This window comes from Rhyacophila brunnea, unplaced genomic scaffold, assembly GCF_057557595.1.
Source record: "Rhyacophila brunnea isolate RB1 unplaced genomic scaffold, BYU_Rbru_1.0 scaffold_3, whole genome shotgun sequence".
Lineage (NCBI taxonomy): Eukaryota > Metazoa > Arthropoda > Insecta > Trichoptera > Rhyacophilidae > Rhyacophila > Rhyacophila brunnea.
The window spans coordinates 6,500,350-6,521,380 of record NW_028232965.1 but is presented as its reverse complement, the minus strand read 5'-3'; the positions used below and the strand labels follow the sequence as shown (position 1 = coordinate 6,521,380).

Genomic DNA, 21,031 nt, shown 5'->3' with positions numbered 1-21,031 from the left:
GTTGAATCATATAAACTTGACAATTCTATGTATTAATAATTTAGGACAAATAAGGCAATTGTCAACAAATCATTTTTTTGCTATTTTGCAACAAACAAACAAATATATAATACCAAAATTTCATTTTGATTTCCATAGTAACGCACGTATATAATAATTTAGTTGCTAGGACTACCCCTTAGCAACCAATAACAGTGGATTGGATTACGGATTTCTTCCGAAATAACTTTTATACAAAACAGAATTAACTGAAAATGAATTCGATTCCACTTAAAGATGGCTAAAAGTATTAAAAGAATGCATTGGCATCGTGTTCTGATATATTCTAAAAGTTTCAAATGTCTAGCTAGTCGGGAAGTTAGTTAAAATCGATTGCAAGATTTGTACTAGACAAACAACCACCGGAAAAACAAGAATATGAGCTAAGAAAAACGTGGTAAAATGGGATTATTTAAGGAGAAACCCTTCAAATTTCTTAATAAATTATTTAATAGATTATGCAATTGTTTATCTTATACTCTTGTGTGTTGTCTTTGCCTATTTGTTATTTTGATACACATCCACACCAAATAGCACACTAATTCATATTTATCAATAGACAATATTTCAATTCAATTCAATTTCAATTTATTTTCAACATATTGTGGACATTATAAGTTTAAGACGTTCACAACATGACATATAGAAACAAAGAAGTATACTTAAAACAGTAAGTGTTACATAAAAAAAGAGATAGATAGTATGTTATTAAACCGTAGAAATATGTACATACACAAATATTAATTAGATAGGTACAAGGAAGTACACCGGATGAGTTAAGCAGACCCTATTTTAAGAATTTATAAAACAACGTCCACCTATACTCATCCTCACGTAGGTGGAATATATCAACACCCGAAGCAATTTAGTTGAACATAGTTATCGCCCTCCCAATTGGCATTACCAGTGGCAGGTTGGTTCTGCACCTTGGGAGAATAAACAACTGATGTTCTCTATTTCTAAGATAGTTATCAGGGACACACAGGTCAACACTGCCCAGAATGGCAGAGTTCTCATTTATACCTCGTATAAGTTGAAAAAAATACGTAGCCAAATAAAAATTTCTTCTAAATTGCAAACTGCAGTATGTAAGCATGCCTAAGAGAAAGTCAGTTGGATAAAGCCACGGATAATATCCGTAAAACCTCAAATAAAGGAGTCTCAAGAATTTCTTCTGAACCCTCTCCACCATAAGGTTATACTTCAACTGATGCGGTGCCCAAACAATAGACCCACTCTCAAGTCTGCTTCTAACTAAAGAATTAAATAAAAGTTTTAATACCGTAACATCCGAAAAGACCCGGGAAGTATGCATGGCGAAGCTCAACATTTTAAGCGCTTTGTTAAAAATGGTAACTATATGGCTAATAAATGTCAGTTTACTCTCAAACGTAATGCCAAGATCCCTTACAGATGATATTCGTGACAGAACTCTGCCATGCATCGAGTATTGGAAAAACAACACTTTTGAGGCTCTGGTAAACGACTAAAGATTGCATTTATCAATATTGAATTCTAGTTTGTTACGCCTGCCCCAATCTAATATATTATCTATATCAATATAACTATCATGACTGTTAAAAACTTGACTATTATACTCTTTCATGGTAGTCCGTCGGTCAGACGCTATGCGTGGGTAAAATCAATGATCTCTGGACAATGTTTTTTTTGACTCGTCCAGTAATCGTGTGCTAAGTCAATTCATTACAATCAATAAATAAGCTTCTCTTAAATTTTTGGTGACGTTCATTTGCATAGTTAAATGTTAAATCAGAATATCACGCACACGTAATTATAAATGGCATATTACGTATCCAAAAATATAGCAATAAAACTTTTATTATATTCCATTTTTTTTTGCATAAAAAGTGAAAGTAGCTAAGTAAGTAAGTAACATGGAAATTAATATAATAATTAAATGATTATCTATCCTACATATTATCATAATGTAGTTATGTAATTTAAAATAAAATGTAAGCTCAAACGGCATTTGCTTCTGTATATATTGGCAGTGCATTTTCTTTTATATCACTATAATAGGTTTACAATTTTGGAGAATCTCACCCTCAATGCTTTATTATTAATTGTAATATTTGGTAAATTCTTTAACTTTTTATGCCATATCCATTATCTGATATCGCCAATGATTTTAGTTACCTAAATACATATTTTGTTCTCTATCTGTCGTTGCTCTAAATAAGGATAAAGTGGTGAACTCAAATCAGTCTCTTAGATCCCTACACAGTAACAAAAATATTAATAATTGTATTAATTGAAATATTAATAATGTAATTAAGAAGGTAATAATACGAGTGGTAACGTATCAGCTTATAATGTCGTAGGTAGGTCCCGAGTTTGAATCCGCATCTGGTAAATGGACCTAGGGGATGGACCTATTAGGTTGAGTAAGTGGCTAATATCCATTTCTCATAAAAATCTTTTAAGAAAACCTCCACTCTGTGAAAGCCCATAATTATATTATGATAATACGAACCTTCTGGATCGAACATGATTAGAATGATGTTAATGGAAATAGTACTTACACGTCATATTATATTAATTAATTCCAAAATTAAATATTAAGCTATTAGTTACCAATGGCGTATATCTTCATATCGACAGCGCAAAGCTAAAATTACGTTGTTTAGTGGTAATTTTAAACTTTACAATACAGCAATTTGAAAAAAAGCTTAATTGGTTTCGTCACATATTTTTAGACAACTGAAAAAAATAATACATTCTCGTTGAACAAATTTTGGGAAGCTGGAGTTTAATAACCCCATAAATATACCATTTAGAACAAAACATCTTGGATTAGCAACCTCGATATTATTATATTTTACCGCTATCACAGATTTCAGATTATAAGAATTTCTGATTTCTACCTATATCATTGTAAAGTAGTCGCCAAGACGGGTTATTGAACGGAGGTAAATGATTATAAAGTAGATTTTTTACTGTCAATAAATTACATTTTAAGTATGTAATGTAAATTAATGCATTATATTTTTTATTCAAATTAATGTAACTTTGTAATGATTAATCGTAAGTGTTAGAAGATTTTATACGGTTTTGATAAAAAACGAAAACGCACATAAAATTAATAAATGAATGAATTAAAAAAACATAATGATTTTTAAAAGTATTAAATTGTCTAGCAATCCTCGATGAAACGATTTAATAATATTATTTATTTAAATTTTGTAGGCGCTCCAGTTTCATACTTGCCCAACCGTTGATGTCTCTGAAGCTTTTCATGCATACGTAGATTTTTGAATGGGCTCGGTGTTACAATTTTTATTTTATTGTTTTGTATAATTTTCTATGTGGGGATTTATCAGGTGAATTAACTAATAAGCATAACAAAGTTTAATACGAAAGGAAGCATGGTCGAAGAAGTCATATCAACTGTGTAAATAAAATGAAGCAATTTTACGGAAGCACTCGTTAAGTAAGAATAGAGGCCAGTCGATGGTTTTTATTTATTTGTTGATTTGTATATTATATTAGTTTTCAATATATTGACGCCATTTATAACACGATCGGTAGAATATATTATATTATGGTAGAATGTATACCTACTACTCGGTAGAATATATACTTACTATCAGATAAATTTTACGACATGACAAAAAATACAATTGGTTTGAAATGTTCAATTTTATTTCATATACATGTCTAGATATTCTACAACTTACATTTAATGACTACGATTTATTAGTACTATCTGAAGTAGCATGAGTCGGGAGTATATATATGTACCTACATGAAATAACGGGAATATTTGTAGTTCAACATATTATAGTCACTAAGCATCCATGGCCACGAAATTATAATGGTCTAGACTCTAGAGGATCTCATCCTTTCTCATAGTTTATTTTATGGTTTACATTCAGTGTAATTATTAGCTTTGCGTAATGCATTAAGTGCTGCAGTATTGTAGTGAAAATATTACGAATGGGGTCAATTATTTTTCAAAACAGAACGTTAACCTAAATATGTTCAATTACTCCACATACAATGTCGAATGCTTAGAAAAAATAATATTTTCTTGTAAAAGTTCTTAATTTTAAACGTAGAAAAATCTATAATTGAATAATATATAAACTAATAATACAACCGAAAAAAATACGATAATAAGTATGAATATATAAATACATTTATATTATATTACGACATTAATTAACATATTAATTATTGGAGCTGGGATACTATATTATCAACATAGTAATATTGAGACATGGCTCTAAAGAACAATTAAAATAACGTGCCACATAATATTGTAGTAGGTACCGATATTTTTTTTTTTTAATATTGTGTTCAAACCAGTTTTTAATTTGTTAAGCTGTCAATATGAAATTTTACGCGTTTATAGTTTTAATAATAATTGTTTGAGAATCTCAACATAAATATTAAATTACTCGACATCGACGAAAAAACTCAACGTAACAATATTAGGCAATACGAAGAAGCGACATAAATCAAAAGGTTTGACTTTTACCCTCGCCGCAAATCCTGATTTATACTGACATATTATTTAAAATTTTATAAAAATTCTTACATTTAATAAATAAATGCAATTATTATTAAAAATAAATACTATCTTATTGACAATTTTAATTCATAACAAGCTTTCATCTTTATAATTACGAAAAATAAATGTACATGCATCATTTTTATATTTACGGTATGTATAATTAGATTCAAAAGTAAATACACAGAGCAGCGAAGCTATTCTATACACAAGACAACTGTCGACGGTAGTTTATCATAGTTATGTATTGAGGTGGTTTTGTTACAATAAATTAACTGTCTAAACTGTCAAAAAGTGCTATGAAAAGAGCAAGATAGACAGTTTTGATAGTTTAGATCAAGGGTAGTCACCTGCTTACCCACCCACCTTTGCATCTCTGTTAGTAGTAACATTTTATAACCACCCACCGGTTCCACAGTAATGGTGATTTATAAAGTAGAGAAATGACTTTACTTATAAAATTTATAAAGCAGAGTTACAGCAAGTTAAAACGTCTTCATTCATTCTGGGATGAGGTTCTTTTGTTTGCAGTCGCATTATAGCGCCATTTAGTTTCACTTACGTAACGTGAACTAAACTTATGTGAGGGCGATACAAATAGTATATTTTCTGAAATTTAAATTGTCACTGGGAATTTTATGAAAACATAATGAAAATGTTTTTAAAACCCCTACCGCCCACCATAAAAGCTGGAACAAACGTCCACTAGTAGACGGCAGGCACCAATATGACTACTCCTGGTTTAGATGATTAACTTATTGTAACAATTAACCGCCTCAATACATAAATATGATTAAGTGATAATTTAGTCGTCGATAGCCACTTAGTGTATAGAATAGACCCAGAGAGGATATATCAATACATTTTTGTTGTTATGAAAAAAAGATGTTATCCACTTGCTCAATCTATTAGTTCCACACGTTGAGTTAAACTCTCTAGGTCCTGCTAACTACTTGGATCCTATATTTCTTATTGAATCAATGATTCCTAACAGTTTTTGATTAAAATACCATTGATATATTATAAAATAGAGGGGCCTCTACTTAGCCGGTACATATTAGATTCGATACGGGTAAAAAAGATAACAAACATTATCACTTTACATCTAGTCTACCGATTAGCTGTAACAAATACTATAATGTGTTGGTACGATAAATGATTCCTATCAAAAAATAATAGTAACATACGTGGACAATAGGTAAGTTACGTAACGGTACTTATGGATTTTAAATAGGTACTGATAATATGATAATATTGTGATATTAAATGCTGATTAAATTAAAATTTCACTGACCTCTAGCATTAACTCGCGAAATTCCAGGGTTTTGCGGGAAACTTGTTGGTAATTACTGCTATAGCTTTGAGGTTAGCCATTGTGTGCTTCTTGAGTATGATAAAATAATTATTTTTTCCAGGGGTTTATCAACCATTGACTGACATAATCGAAAAGTACGTCTACTGACTACTTTTTTATTATTCAGTTTTTTTTATATAATTTAAAAATACATCCAGGTTGAATAAAATGCATACTTGTAATAATTTTACTTACTTCACTCTATCACGCCCCAGTGTTGGAGCATAGAGTAAGCACGATGTCTTGCCATTTCCCTCGGTTCATCGCCATGTCTGGCGCCTCTCGCCGTGTGGGACCTGCACCGCGTGGATCGCTTTTGTAGAACCACTGCAGTGTGCGGGACGATCGGCAACGACGACGGAACCCTTGAGGTTGCACCATAAATATATGGAGTGTCACAGTCTCTGTCGGCATCCTGAACACATGTACCTACCAAGTGAAGTGTCTCTGTAACTGTTTGTTTTTTTTGTTATCCTAATATCTGGCGTCTAATATATTTTTAAAGAAAGCCAATGGGAGACTTGTTAATAAATGTGTGTAAATTATTATAAAATTATAGATTTGGGACGACGAATCTATTTCCGTTGGTGGATTGAAATTGAATTGGAACTGTTGTTAGTCCAAATCACTAATCAAATATTTTATTTTAAATACCGTCGTTTAATTTAAATTTAAAAAAGTCGGATAAATATCAATAAACTCGATATTAAGGAAAATAGTACGAGTAGTACGACTATAACATGCTAACATCCTTAAAGGAAAAGTTCGCCTTCAAATTTATTATTGATTTTTGAGGGCGGCGAGAGACGGTGGGTTAACTAAATGTATCAGGTGGCTTACCCGCCTACTTCTTATAGGTTATTGATGCTTTAAATATACACCCCATACCACAGAACAGATTAATAAATAGAATTCCGACAGGCTATACCCCAATACAGTACATTTTGACCCAGGGTTTTGAAAGTAGTGTCCTACGAAAATGAACCACACATTATACACGAGCAATAGTGTGTGTTGTAACCTTCAAATACACCAATATTGACTGAGCGTCAGTGCATATATCGAGAGCAATTCTCAGAACGATGGACAAGCGTGTTATTGATACGTGTTTAAGTTTATCCCGTATTATTGCATACTTGGACTCATTTGCCTGTCACTCCATACCAGTTAGGTATTTCAGTTACCATTATTTCTAAGTTACCTGCCCCATACTTATTCGGGTATATTCTCCATAACCAGACATTTCGTACTTCTAGTCGATGAACACCTAAACTATTACTATAACTACGCATGCTCACATACCATTTATTGCCACCTATCGCATTCACAAATGGTTATCGAATACACGTAGCCTAACGGTTATAGGACAGTTAGTGCCCGTTTATATCACCCTTGCTTGTCTTATATTTATATTTAGAATATTAAAGCAAATATTAAAGGCCCCATATGGTGCACCAATTCATGAATGATACTGGTTTCCCACTGACACATACCTTACGTGTCTTAGGATTGGGACCAACCCGTTGAGAACACTGTTCGACAGCCAAATTATTCGGGTCACGATGCTCACCCATGAGATGCCGATTTGCATTCATATAAATACTTTATATTTTTTCATGCCTGGGGAGAGGCATCCGGACCCCACCCCCCCCCCCCCCCCTCTTGTGAGCACGCCTGTGGCCTAACGGTTCTTTTAATGGACCTATATAAGTATTATTATTTAAAAAAAAAAAAAACAGAAAAAACTTATTTAGTTACAGAAAAATCTGTTGTCCCAACTTGTTACGCAGTTCACAATCGCTATTCTTGATGTTTCACATTAAAATGAAAAATACTTATATGACACTTTTATAAATTGGATTTTTGAAACAAATCTTCAGACACCTTTATTCTATTGTTATCAACTAATTTGACAATAATTTATTAAAAGGTTACGTACATTGCAGTATTGCATTGAGTTTATATAATATTTATGTTATCTATTTATGTAATAAATAAAAATAAATTTCTCCTCGATATTGTAACGTTAAATATATTATAGTAAATAATGTTATAAAATACAAAATGATAATGTAACTAGAAAAGGTACATATTACTATTTTATGGGATGGGCGTGTTTTGGTTATATAATCAAATCGTCATAATAATAAATTTGGTGTGCAGACATAATCGTGGTTCATTTCTTGGGTCTATTTTTCTGTAGTCGGCTGTGAATTACAAAGACGAGGTTAAGTGTCAAAAATCATGAATATAAGAGCAAAAGTCATGTCGTTGCAGTAACCCACGCATAAAATTACCACATTCAAATCATTTCAAATGATTCTTATGGTTACATATGAGATTTAAAAACATGTTAAAGTCATGAGGTGCATTTGCAACGTACTCGAGTATTAAACACATTGTATCATGCAGTGCTATTAGTAATATAATATAGTATGTAGGTATCTATTAGAGGCGTGCGGTGATTTTTGCTTGTAGAGTTACTATTGAAAAAATTCATATTATATACTTTGTTTTTTATTACTACAATACCTCTAGCTAGATCTATCTATGGCATAGTACTTTATCGATTATTTCTAGGTATGTTCATCATTTTATATGTTATATACACATCATCTATGAACCACACGACACTGGTATTTGAATAATTTATTGATCGAATGAAGAACCAATATTCTCCCTATTTATAAAAACTTGCCGTGCGCAGTAAAATATTTCTGTGCAGTTTTTTTCGTGCGCCGCATGACAATATTTATCGACCAAAAATCTACATTTTATAATATTCAGTTATTAATATGTTACAAAAAATAAGTGGCAGGTAGGTACCTATGTAAATTTTTTTTGGATAATGGTGTTTTTAATTTATTTTGTCAGAATGGTGCACGAAAAATTTTGTGTTGTGTGAAGTAAAATTTAATGAAAGAAGAAACATTGGGTAAATTAGAACTATCATAAGTTACGTTTAAGTGTTTTACATGCGAGTTCTTCGTAACAGTAAAAATGTTTTTTCCTCCATATAAACGGGTTTTTACTGCTTTAAATACTCAACTCTTCTGTAATATCCGTAAATTATGACTTAGGATAGTTCTACATTTGGGTGACGAATGTATTTTGTTGAAATTGTTGTTGGGTAGGAGTTCTTTACACCGCCTGAATAATTTCTTTGTAACTGAATTACCATCGTGTCTAAAATACAGTTTTTAACCAGTATGTATTACCCGTAATCACATAACATGTCATTGAAAAATGCAGCCCCAGTAAAATAAATGTCCAAAAACGTAAAGTAGTAAATTCTAGTATGAAAATAAACATCGAGGCATAAGGGAGACTTATAAGTACACCTGGGTGACGAGATTTTTAAGTAGGTACTTAAGTGGTAACGCTATTAACAGATCCTAGCTAGATTAATAGAATCATCTGAGAGATGACGTTATTTAATACTGTTGAAATTGAGACACCCGAAATGCATCTTGTACAAAACACTAATAAGACCAGTTATGACTAAAAGCATGGAAAGAGTTTTAAAAATAAACATAACAAAAAACTACGACAAAAATGATTACGTGACTTTGTGTGTTCCGTGTTCGACTTGTTTATGTTTATTTTTTATTTGCATATTAACGACACATGAATATGCTGAAAAGGTTGTAACGGGGCCTTAGCAGTTGGCATTAGGTTTTGAGAGGGTCAAGAATTTCGTCTACCCGGGGCCCTCTATTAACAGTCAGAGTAGCCTACAAATATGCTAGCTTACAAATGTCGCGTTGGTCCAATGAAGGTGCTACGTTCAACCATTGAAGGCATTGGCCCGACACTTGAAATACATCTTGTACAAAACACTCTAATAATATCAGTTGTCATATAAGGCTCTGAAACCTGGTACATGACTAAAAGCATGGAAAGAGTGTTGGGCTCATTTGAGCGGAGTGTGCTACGTAGTATCTTCGGACCTATCAATATTACAAAGTTAGGGTGGAAACGAGTTGTACGCCGATAAAAATATCACTACGCAACGAACAATGATTTGCCTTTATGTATGATCCAAATGATTATTAATGAGTGAATTTACTACATATACTTATAATATATTTTAATATTTTTCCCGAATCAATTATTTCCAAATATTTTCTACGAATCTTCTGGTTTAAATATTAGATCAAATTTCAACTTTATAATTTCAATAATATATGGAAATTATTGTAAGATTTTTTTCCCAGAATATGTTTCAGATGTTTTAAAAGTAAAACATTGATTAGTGGATTGTAAACAGAAAACGTTAAATATAACATTTTCAAGAGAATGTATTCTTTCCTTATTTGATCTTCTTTTCACAGTTCTCTAAAAAATGACTTAGGGAATTAGGTTATAGGTAATATGTATTTATTATTGAAAACGATTCTCGTTACTTTTCTCCACACAATGTCAGGCGTGAGGTAACTGGTTATATGTAAATTGTACGTAAAACATTTCACCGTAGCACAGTTCGCCGTGAGTTTTCTATCGGAAAGAGATGACCGTATACTATACGGTCTCCAATTTTATTGGATTCAATATGAACATTAATTCAATTTTCATAACAAATTTTAGCAAAATTCATGAATTCAAGAATGAAAACCTAACCAACCTTAACCTAACCTAACCTAACAAATAATCCAGTATATCGGCTATTTTCAAAATTTATTTGGCGCTGTCTTCCTGTAAACCGACAAGAACCATGTTTTATTTAGATATGAATTTTATCTTAGTACTATACGACCCAAAGAGGTTGGACGGCCTTTAATATACGACCATATATATCCGATACAGCATTTCACGGTGAAGTGCGATACGCCGAACTGCAAACGAACAAATTTACGTGATTTTTGTACATAAATGTACAAAAAGAAGAAAAAAATCACCCTAGTCTTTGAATGGTGAACAATAAAGTATGCAGATTCCTAATTTGAATACCTACTCATTATTTAAATTTACAACAGAAGGAATATACATAATATTATTATATTTGAAATGCAAGCCTGGCCAACTAATAAAAATACGCAATGTTACTAAAATTACTTGATCTGCTGAGGCGTATAGCGTATTGTATAAGATGTTCATAGCATGACAACCCGATTGAAAGCTATATGTAGATAAACATCCTGGTTTATTTATGAATGAAGAATGATTTTTCTCAAGATATCTTACAGTAAAAGTGCAAAGGGCAACTCTTTAAAGACAACACTTTTAAATCACATCGATAAGTAGAGAAGAAGGGTACAGCCTTGCCACGGAATCATGCTGGTAGTTTAACCTTTTACGCCAATTATTAATATGAATGATACAGGTCTCATCCTTGTAATAATGATGAAAAAATATCTGTAAAGGTTTTAGCAACATATCGTAATGCATGTTTAATATATATTATATTATGTTACATGGGTGCTTATTTTTTTTAATGTTTTTATAAGTAACGTATTTTTTTTTCTATATAATTCATAAAATTTATTGTTTTTTGTAATATTTTTGTCATTTTAAAAATCACTCTTTTATACCATAAAGAAACGATTTCGATTGCATACATTATGTTAGACCTACTTCATCAATATTAGAGCCGTTGTCGTTATTTAAAATTTGCATGATATGTGACATTTTTTATTATGATATTAAATTTATTTATATTATATAAATTACCATGAATTACCATCAAGGAAATGCTAAATCTTGAAAATAAGATAGGTTATTTCTAGGTATTTAGTGGTGTAAACTTATAGAGAAATCATATAACATTCAAATTTGATTACTAATAATAAATTTAACTTCAATATGCACATGTAAATAACATCCCACTTGGTTAAAAAATTTTCTATGATTGATATGGATATGTTTTTGAGAATTTTCAACACAATAAAATTTTAATAATAAAAATCAAAGGAGTATTTTAAAATCTTGTGTATATTCGGCATTGCATAAAAAATAATAAATTATTAATAAAAAATCACCATTAACATCGATCAATCCAATGCTGGATTATTGAATCACCAAGCTTATTCTATTCCTATCAACCTTGTGTAATGTATTGTGATGTTTTTACATGGAACCAAACTTTATTTTCGATGTAGGTTTACCTTTCTGTCGTTAGTACCTCTCGGGCACAACAGGATTATGGCGCATTGGCCAATCGCCATAATGCCATAATACTCTTTTCTAAATAAATAAAGAAATAACTAGATTTGTTTAGTGATTGTTCTTCCTCATGCATTATGCCCAACATGTACATTTCTATATCATGCCGTATTTTGGATCTCTCTTTTACTAAGATACACTGTTTAGCATATGTTAAGCCAGTGGTGAAGGATGTAGGTAAGCTGTGGAGATCTGAGTATCTGAGACCTAACCGAAAAAAAAATCTTTTTTTTAAACGGTACATGTTCAAACACGCGCGTTAACATAATTTTACTCCCTACTTCAATTATAGTTTGTCAATTTATGGCTACGGTCGTATGTTGTAGCTTAACCACTGGGGAATGCCAAAAGAAATGGCGTATTTCAAAAAAACACTACCCTATTCTTAGGTCAATAATTATTAAAGCAATCATTATTCGTAGGATGTTTATCACACTTGAATGGTCAAAAACATAGCTTATAATGAGTATTTTTAGAATTATCTTGACATGTGTTAATCTTGCCCATTTTTTGAATAATAAAATGCCTAATTCTTGTCAAATTTGGGATCACAGAGATTATCAATACAATTTTTTATCGTAAATATTTTACTAAAATTATCTCGCCATAAATTATACTAATGGTTTTGTAAATGCTTTTAAAAATTAATAAATGTAAAAAATCTTAGCACCACTGCACAGTTATGTACTGAAATATGACTATATTCTAAAACGTTAGAGCGAGAGGTTTAAAAGAATACTATTTTATGTAATAAAAATACTTTATGCAGTCATCAAATGTTTAAAATAAATATAAAGGATAATAAGGCTTCAAAATTATATAAATAGATTATTTACAACGTTTAAGGTATGTCCAGTATCATGCTTTGAAAATAGAAAAAAACTCCATTTTGACCCAGGCTGAGCACGTCCGCCCTTAAGAGATTTCTTACGCAAAATGGTTAATGGGTATTCGCCCAATCCACCGAGTCCTTGCTTTGGATCAAATGTACATTGAAAATATAGCATACTAATAGACAGTACAACGACTCATCAATATCCAATTTATAGGTATTTAGCATCGTAGTGATAATACCATCAAAACAAAAATCCCATCTCTGTAGATTGGTCAGTATGCAGAAAAAAAATTAACGATCATCCAAAAGTCAGTGAAAATTCAATGAATTATAAAAAAATATATCTGAGGTCTAGTGCTAGAAGTGCCTATGTTATATTTTGACCGTTTTGAGTTAAGTATGAGAAAGTGCCTGTGTCAGCCGATGTAAAATTAATGAAATAAAAACACAATTAAAGTGTATTTTATTTAGGCCAAGAAATGTGTATGTTGTAATAATGCTAAATGTATGCTAAATTTTGAGATTTCCTCATTTTCCAGTATTTATTGTTATCCGCCTTGAGCTTATTAATTTATATTATTTATAGCTATGTTTTTATGTTGTGTATTTTAAAAGCTTATAATAATAATTGTTGATGCGAAATAAACAATTACCTGTACTGAACAATTGATATATTTGACATAGGAATTTCTAGCATTAAGCCCCAGATATATTGGTTGATAACTACAATCGCTAGAATCATCGTATAATAGATGCCACCTTAAAAGGCGAAGTTAAAAAAATAGACAAATTATTACGCGAATATAATATATTAATAATTAATAATTTATAATATTATTATTTTCTCTTGTATATATTCAATTTACAAAGTCATTGTACTTATGCTGTAACAACTATTTATACAATCATAAAAAAAACATTTAGTTACGAATAGGTACCTACGTATGATTCTAAATTCTCATTTAGCAGCGGTGGCATTATTAAATTTTAGGTCAACATAAATCGATTATAAGAAGGTACCCTATCATGAATATGTATAAAACGCCATTAATTAAACATATTTTTATTGTATCATCACGAGCCGTTTATGTTTTTTGGACAAAAGTGCCGCCCATGCGATCAATCAAGAATCAGCGAATGAATGAAAAAAAAATGTCAGAGAAAGATACTTCTTACTGCAACACTTCCAGCCTTTTTATTGCTACATACATATTGAAAAAAATGCGAAGAAGACACACATTATTCAAAGTATAAAAGGCGATAACTCTGATCATGGATCATCGTTATCGACCAGAAAGTGAAAGTGTAAACATCTCCCACGAGATATATTTTCTTTATCAAATAAAACGTGATAATAACAACAATAAACAAAATGAAATTCGCGGTGAGTGCTGTTTTTGGCTACTAATGACAAAGTGAGAAAGGAGTCAATAAATCAATCGAAAAAAAGACAATTGGATTATAATTAGTATTGTGAATGTGTTTTTAAATAAAATTCAGCATTGATTGGTTGTGAAATTTTATATGACGATACATTAAAGGACGCATCCAGAGTTTAATATTTGGGCCAATGAACCCGTTGACGAAAAACACTCAACTTAAAAAAATGGGCAAATTTAAAACAAATTACTTCTTCATATTTTTATGTCTAGTGTAGACCACTGATATGATTATTTATGTAATAAACATGTTTCAGGCAATGGATGTAATCCAGTAATGCCCTAAAGCATTTTTATTATTAGATTAAATTCAATAATATGCTATGGCGATATGAACTGAGTACTAACTATAATAATTATTATAAAACATCTCAGTATTGCAATTAAATATAATTTAACCGAAATGTGAAAATAAAACTCCTTTTAAGTCGTAGTTACAATAAAAAATATTTAAGAAAGTGTCTTTATTAAATTAAAAGACATGTTATGTAGTAATCAATCTACACAATTTAACAATGATCCTGGCCAGTTTCATCCATTTATAATATGGACATTGTAAACTTGTATTTACATAAAAAATTAAAACTAATCAAATGAGTAAATAATACAAAAAAATATTCTTTTAAAAAGAACCTAAAAATCTATACTAGATACTTAATTAATAAAACCATCAGTTATTATTTTCTTTATATATATAAGAGATTTAACTTTCATGTAATTTTATTATCACGGCTTCTATAGTTTGTTGAATATTACTTCGTTATCTTCGTTATATTAGTTATCGTGATAATGTTTTTATATGAAGTTACAAAGTTTAAATCTTTAAAAATATCATCGGACATTAAATATATAACTATATAGACTAATTATTATTTGAATTAGATTTGATCAACCATAAACAGAAAAACAAAATTACTCGCTATAATTATAAAGTTAAAGAAACTGTACGAACGTTTTTTTTAAGATGCTGATAATTACAACGTAATATAGTGATTCCAAGTATCGCAATAATAATTGTTACATATATTGCAAAATAAGACGTATAGTTCAATCATTGACCCAACGTAATAAAAATAATTATAAAAATGCAATCAAATAGGTAGGTAGTTGGAATTGCAGAGCATACTGACAATAAGTCGATTTTAATTGTATTTTTGGTAACAAGAGTATCAAAATAAATGATAACAATATATTGATATAACTACCTATAATTATTATAAGTAAGCAAAATGATATTGTAAATATTTTAAATATTAATAATAATGTAATCGTATACATACATTAGAACATTATTTAAAAAAAAGAACGCAATAATATTTAAAATTTTGTTATATTTATCATCATGTTCTTTTTAAAATGAAATATTTATAGTCTCGCCTAGTACCTATAATGTGTGAAATAATATGGTCAAATAAGAAACTGTATATTTTTAAGAATCAAATACTATAAAAGTGTTTTTTATTCTTACAGATTATTGTCCTCTGTCTGGTGTCAGCAGTTATTTCTGCTCCTGTAGACCAAGAAGTCCAACTGCTTTCGTACGAAAATGACAACATTGGTCTAGGAAACTACAATTTTGCGTATGTTATACTATAATATAACATCTACAATAGTTATTATAATCTTGGCCTACAACAATTAATTCAATAAATATTAACCTACCTGTACTAATGCCAACATCAGATTCACATAAGACTGTAAAATTCTGCAAAGAAAATTTACTATTCATCGAATTGAAATTTGAATTGATATATTAGTAAAATTACGTTAATTATTTGATATCAGATAAGATTCACAGCATCAGTACGGTTGTGGAAATAAAAACGATTTATTACTTACACATAATATTGTCTTAAATATTTTCAAAATTCGTCATAGTTTTATGTGATTGCAATAAAAATAGCTAAAAATATTTGATGTGGAATAATTAAGTTGAAACACATATTTATTTTTTAACTTGATTTATCTATAACAATTTACACACAATTTTCACCCCAGCTCTAGTTTAATTTGTACGTAAGCGAGATTTATTATTAGTTTTGAGTTAAACGATTTTAAAGATTGAATATAAATATATGCAATAATGGTAAATATGACAGAGTGGAGTTCCGGATTAAAAATACTTAGAGATTATTATATTAACCAGAATATGGTAAATACCGACTACAATTTAAAAAGTCATTTTTTACCTTACAACAAGTTATAAATTGAGTGATGATATATTTTATTATAATTTATGAGACGATATTATTAATTTATAATGATGAAAAATACAATTGTTTGATAATGCCATAGTTTGAAATTAGTGTTGATGACAGCTGTTTTGGGCTATGGTTACATTTTCATAATGTTCAGTAGAATTAGTACAAAATTTATTTATTACAATCACAATGAAATTATGCCACCCGAGAATCAATTATCACTCTTTTCATGACCGTATTTATTAGCTATACATGTATCTAAAACATTAATTTATTCTCCTCATGTAGATAAAAATATTATAAGTATCAACTTGTGGTAGATGTTTAATGTTATACTTTATAATTTAAATTCAATAACAACAACTATTATGCAGTGATTATAAAAATAAATAAAAACCCGTTATTTTTCAAATAAAAATTACCGAGTGGCATAGCTACATCATCGCAAGAGTATGTAAAACATTGGGGCTCGTTCAACGGACCCTAAATCTCGAGCCAATAGTTGTTAATGAATTTTAAATTTGATAATACATATTTCACAAAATATATGGATTAAAAATATATAGGAAAAAATGCAACAAACGCTAAAAAATGTTCTTGATATTGGACAAAAAAATGAGCAGAAATACCGATTAGAGAAATTGGGAAGATGGCCCTTGCATGATTTTTGAATAGGGACCTAATTTTTTTAGCTTCGCCACTGTAAGTAATATGTATGTATTATATTTTAGCTATGAGTTATCTGATGGAACAAAACGTCAAGAGCAAGGAGAGTTGAAAAATGTTGGCACAGAAAACGAAGCCATGTCGGTGCAAGGCTCTTACACCTGGGTGTCTCCTGATGGAACCGTATGGACTGTCACATTCTTAGCTGACGAGAACGGATTCCAGCCTAAAGTATCTTCATCCCCAGGTGGCGTCGGCGGTGGACTTTCAGGTGGACTCGTTGCATCACTCCTTGGATAATTTTCTCTTAGCTACTGAAAACCTTGATAATACTCTCTTCGGTGCAATGCAACCCCACTTGCAGCACAACACTTTAGTAAACATACTGCAACATATCTAAAGTCATACTAAAATCAAAGATCTCTTAATTTTCAAAAATCAACTTGAAAAGCATTAAATTATAGATATGATTATCTACAAAATTGTATAAACTTTTCAAAATCATTTAATTAACAAGAGATTTTAGTTTTTATTTTTGATGAGTATTCTTAGAATTTTGAACAAGCATTATTCAAAATACGTCTGTTGAGTACTATAGAAAACAAGAACAATGTATATTGGTACTAATTATTTTTTGTGAATATTATTATTATTTTCTTGTATGTATGTATGATATTACTTTATATTCTTTTTTGAACAGTATTATAGCATAAATATGTGTTTGTTGTATAAAATACCATGTCTGTATATATTATGAATTGCATGTAAAGAACTGATTTATATTTTATCTTCAATATTAAAGATGATTCTGTATTCCTCTTTAAAGTGTTGTTTTATTTTAGAAATATTGAAAAATATTTATGCAATACAATTAATTATTGATCCCTGTTTTTCTACCCCACGAAGTATGTAATGCTTTTAATACTTCGATACTTAAACTAAAGAAAATAGTAGAACCATTCATACATATTATAAAGTAAGTGGGTACTTATATTATACGTATCCAACTTTCTCGAAAAATAATATATATTTATCTGAAATTTCTAGCGTTTTCCATTGAGTGGGTCCTTCCTTACCTACAAGGTTGCAGAAATAATATTCCGGGTCAAGCGGGTCGTAACGAAAATAAAAATTATCTCATTAATTGAATTCGTGCTTTTTTGCTACTCGGATGCGTCAATGTAATGTTGCAATTGCCGGATTGTTCAAGGAATTTCCTAAAGACGAGACAGAAACAAAAATGGTAGTTTTAAACGAATTTCATACAATTATACTTGCAAAAATAATTTCATATTATTCATTTATATGCCCATATATAGGCCCACAACAAAATACTTTGGATCGGAGATATAATATGATAATTCAATATATTTATACTTCAGTTTTAATAATATAACTTTAAATGAGATATTTATAAGATAAATCATAAAAAAAATATTTGAAGACTACACTGCACTCTTGGATAAACACCTTTTGCTACAATCTCCTTACAGCTTTCGTGGTTATTTATAAGTTTTCACATATTTCGAACACATCAACAGATACTCAGAGCATTTTTTCTGATACTACAAGCATTCGATAGGTAATCATAAAACGAATTGATTTCAATTGTATTATTATTTATAAAAAAATAATAATAAAAATATTATATTGAGACTATCGTGAATGATGAAACTTTCTGTTAAGTAAGTAATATGTATGTATCATACATTATTATTAATATTGAAATCATGATTAGACATAATGAATATTGTTCATAAATATATTTCTTTATCAAATTACCTACTTGTAATTATTTGTTGATTGATAAGATGGTATATTAAAAAATCATTACCTTACTAACGCGTCTCAAGTTGATGGGCATTTGATTGTGCGACCCCATTATAAAATAATGTATGACAACTCAATACTATTTTGAAATTGTTCAGTACTATTCTTGGGACAGCAAAGCAACGACGAAAATGACTAAAGTGGTAATACTTAACAAACATTCTTTTCTGTTCATCTTTTTCACTTTATTATGCAATAGAAACTTGCAACTGTTTAATCATGCCTGACCTTTTCACCCAATACTCATAATAAATACGTATGCCATAATACGTAAAAAGGTTAAGACAATTTCATTTTCGTATTTCGATATCTATTTTCATCTGACATAACTATTATGATGTGACCCGCTTCTTCTGTGCCCATTTGAATAAAATAAATATGTTTTTCTTCGAATAATATGTTACGTATAAAACTATCATCAGTTTCTTTGTGACTATGTATTACATTTTCTTTTTTATGTTATTTACATTTTGCTTTGTAAATCGTAGTTTAAAAACAAATTCTTATCACATTGCCTAGCACTTTAATTCATGTAAATTTTAGTTTTATATGTGACAAATATTCATAAAAATACTTTCTATATCGATTGTAAGTAGGTACTTATAGAGTTTTTTTAAGCAACAAAAATTCATTTATTTTAAATAATTGATAATCATATAAATAATCATAATCGTTGATTACGTTGGTAAAAACGGAAAATTAATATTTTTACTCTTAATTGGAAGCAGTCTGTGGATGGCAGAAACTATCTTAATTATATCGTAACGATAAATGGTTAAAAAAATTAAAAATAATGTGTTAAATTTGTCAGACGCGCGATACATGGCTTTAAAGGCTGACGATTTGCTGCTGATTGATTGCCAAAATGCTAATTATCATGATCCAAAAATGATACCAATTCAGATTTATACAAATGTGTAAAGTTTTTAGATTCTTTTGAACTGAAATCAATTTCCACCAAGCACTCGGTCGAAAGTATTGGTTTTTCTTTTCACCATCGACTTAAGACATTCGTTGCAAAATTTGTAATTGAAAATTTAATACACGAATATTTTATGGTCATATTTTTTATAACATATCTTCAAAATTTACGTAATATTTACAAACAATTAAAAAAAATTATATTGTTCGGCGAAAATTAAAATATATAGCAAACACAAGATGTTTAGTATTAAACAAATGCAAATTTCTAAAGTGTTGATTAAATTTATTTTTGGTTGAGGAAACAGCCTATGAATAGTTTGAACGAAATGTTTACATTACTCTTCGATACAGTGGTGGCGATATCAAAACAAATTTTCTAATGATATAATATACTTAATTATATTTTTGGAAAGAATAATAATTAAGACCATTATTTTTGTTTCAGGCATTCCTGTTTCTTGTGCTCCCATTTTTCTTTACTGCTGATGCAGAAGTAGCTCGTCCAGTTGATTTGACCAAAGTGATTATTTCAACTATGGAATTGACTCCTTCACTTCTTTTAGACGAACCTGGAGACTGGTATGAGATCCAGTAAGTATTTTTTTTTTATGATCGAATTAAACTTCTTACGTTTGAGAAATTTCAAGCCGTTAGTATATTACAAATTTGAAACTTTGACTTTGTAAAAGAGTGTATACTAGAGTACCTAATTACCTACTTCATTTTAAAGATTGTCTTTTTTAGTAGATATGAGATATGTTTAAAGATCTTAATTATATATATTTTTTATAATGTCAATTATTTTACTGATTCTCATAGTAGGATTTTTTATGATTTTACCGAGGCTTTGACTGCGACTCGCTTCTCATAGTAGGATTATTTACATACAGTTCAAGAGTCTTGTAGGGGACAATGAGTATAATTAACATGGTCTCCATTTAGTAAAGAATGATTAAGTTGACATTTTACAGTCTTCTGGGAGATCCCCACTACGTATGAAAAGTATGAATAACTGCGCGAGCATTTCATTTGCAGGCTTCCTCACTT

General features: G+C 29.9%; 1 protein-coding gene across 1 annotated transcript; it reads left to right on the top strand.

Annotated features, from left to right (window-relative positions):
• The first annotated feature begins 14,131 nt into the window (after positions 1–14,131).
• Positions 14,132–18,052, top strand: LOC147067796 (endocuticle structural glycoprotein ABD-5-like). Its single transcript, XM_085952586.1, has 3 exons — positions 14,132–14,308; positions 15,834–15,943; positions 17,296–18,052. Exons 1-3 carry the CDS (start codon positions 14,297–14,299, stop codon positions 17,528–17,530), a joined length of 357 nt encoding a protein of 118 aa, XP_085808712.1. The 5' UTR covers positions 14,132–14,296; the 3' UTR covers positions 17,531–18,052.
• Positions 18,053–21,031: the final 2,979 nt, after the last annotated feature.

Excerpts from the sequence above, each read along its gene's own strand:
- LOC147067796 (XM_085952586.1), top strand. Across the intron at positions 15,944-17,295 it reads CTAGGAAACTACAATTTTGC|CTATGAGTTATCTGATGGAA; the intron begins GTATGTTATACT and ends ATTATATTTTAG.